Raw genomic sequence first — 1,434 nt, 5'->3', positions numbered from 1 at the left:
ACTTGAATCTAATTCTTTACTAACTGGAATATTCTGATATGATTCATATTTCTCTTCATTTGACACTTTCTCGACTTTTTTACTACCGACATTGAATTTTTTCACATGAGACACATTTCACGAATAACAGGCCCCGTCTTCTGCCTGCACAATGACACTATTTCCTTGCCTTTTAACTACTGACATAGGATTCGGATTAAACGTGGTTGATAATTTATTTTGCTTTTTCTGCTTTACCAACACTAAATTACCTTCATGAATATCACAATCGCGAGCATTTCTTCTTTCGTCGGCATATATTTTTCCTTTTCCTTTTTTCTCGCTGTCTCCGTCCCTTACTTCCTGATCTTTCTGATCGTAATAAGAGATTTCCAGAATTTTTGTACGCATTTTACGTCGAAACAACATTTCTGCTGGAGAACCCCTGTAGTTGTGTGTGGTGTCGACCTGTACATCATGAGGTAAGTTTGTAATTCCTCCTCCCAATTTTCTTTTCCGCATGAGCGATTCGTATTCTTTTTATGATGGATTTATTTTGGATTTCAATTTCCCCATAACGGTGTTGTGTTTCTATGTTCAATGTTCATAGTAGCAAGATACTCGTTCAGCTCCCTGCTGTTGAAATTTTGTGCGCTGTCCGTCTGAATCGAAATAGGCAGACCATGTACTGCAAACAATCGCTTGAAACACTGGATTATCTTATCCGATGTAATAGTTTTCAGTACATATATTTCAACCCATCTCGAGTAGAAGTCCACAATGACCAGAAGATTATGTCCCGATGGCAATGGACCTAGGAAATCTGCACTCAAATGTTCCCAAGGTTGTGATGGTAATTCACGCCTTTTCATTGGTTCAGGCTTCTGACTCTGACCAACAAGCTGACAACTGTAACACTCCTTACAGAACTTTTCAATGTCTTTGTCCATTCCTGGCCACCATAGTTTTGATCTGAGTCTCTGTTTCATAAGAACCATTCCTGGATGTCCCTCGTGACCTAAAGCAAGAATTTCATGTCTCAGTGTTTTTGGTACGACAATTCGTGTTCCTCGTAGTACTAAATTCCTAAGAGATGATAGTTCATGCTTGATTGGCAAATACTGTTTATTTGTCACTTCGTACCATCTGCGAGTTTTCAGTAACTGCTGAATTTCTGTCAATTCAGAATCTTTCCGAGATTCTTGCTCAATTCTACTTGTCGTCATGGCAACCCCGGTACTTTCATCCACAACAAATAGTATGTATTCTTCTGTATACACTGAATTTTAATTTTCTTCCTGCACTTCCTGTTCTGGTAATAATCTAGACAAACAGTCAGCTATGTTCATATTTCCTGGAATATATTTTACTGTATATGTGTACGGTTGTAGCCTCAAAACCAACCTTTCGATTCTAGCACACGGTTTCGATTTTACCGACAATAAAAACTGCAGA

At 38.4% G+C, this 1,434-nt stretch overlaps 1 protein-coding gene across 1 annotated transcript; it reads right to left on the bottom strand.

Annotated features, from left to right (window-relative positions):
- Positions 1-542: 542 nt before the first annotated feature.
- LOC123558041 (uncharacterized protein K02A2.6-like) lies at positions 543-1,205 on the bottom strand. Its single transcript, XM_045349915.2, has one exon. It carries the CDS (start codon positions 1,203-1,205, stop codon positions 543-545), a length of 663 nt encoding a protein of 220 aa, XP_045205850.2.
- Between the last annotated feature and the right edge of the window lie 229 nt (positions 1,206-1,434).

Source organism: Mercenaria mercenaria, chromosome 2, assembly GCF_021730395.1.
Source record: "Mercenaria mercenaria strain notata chromosome 2, MADL_Memer_1, whole genome shotgun sequence".
Lineage (NCBI taxonomy): Eukaryota > Metazoa > Mollusca > Bivalvia > Venerida > Veneridae > Mercenaria > Mercenaria mercenaria.
This window is presented reverse-complemented; position numbering and strand designations above follow the sequence as displayed.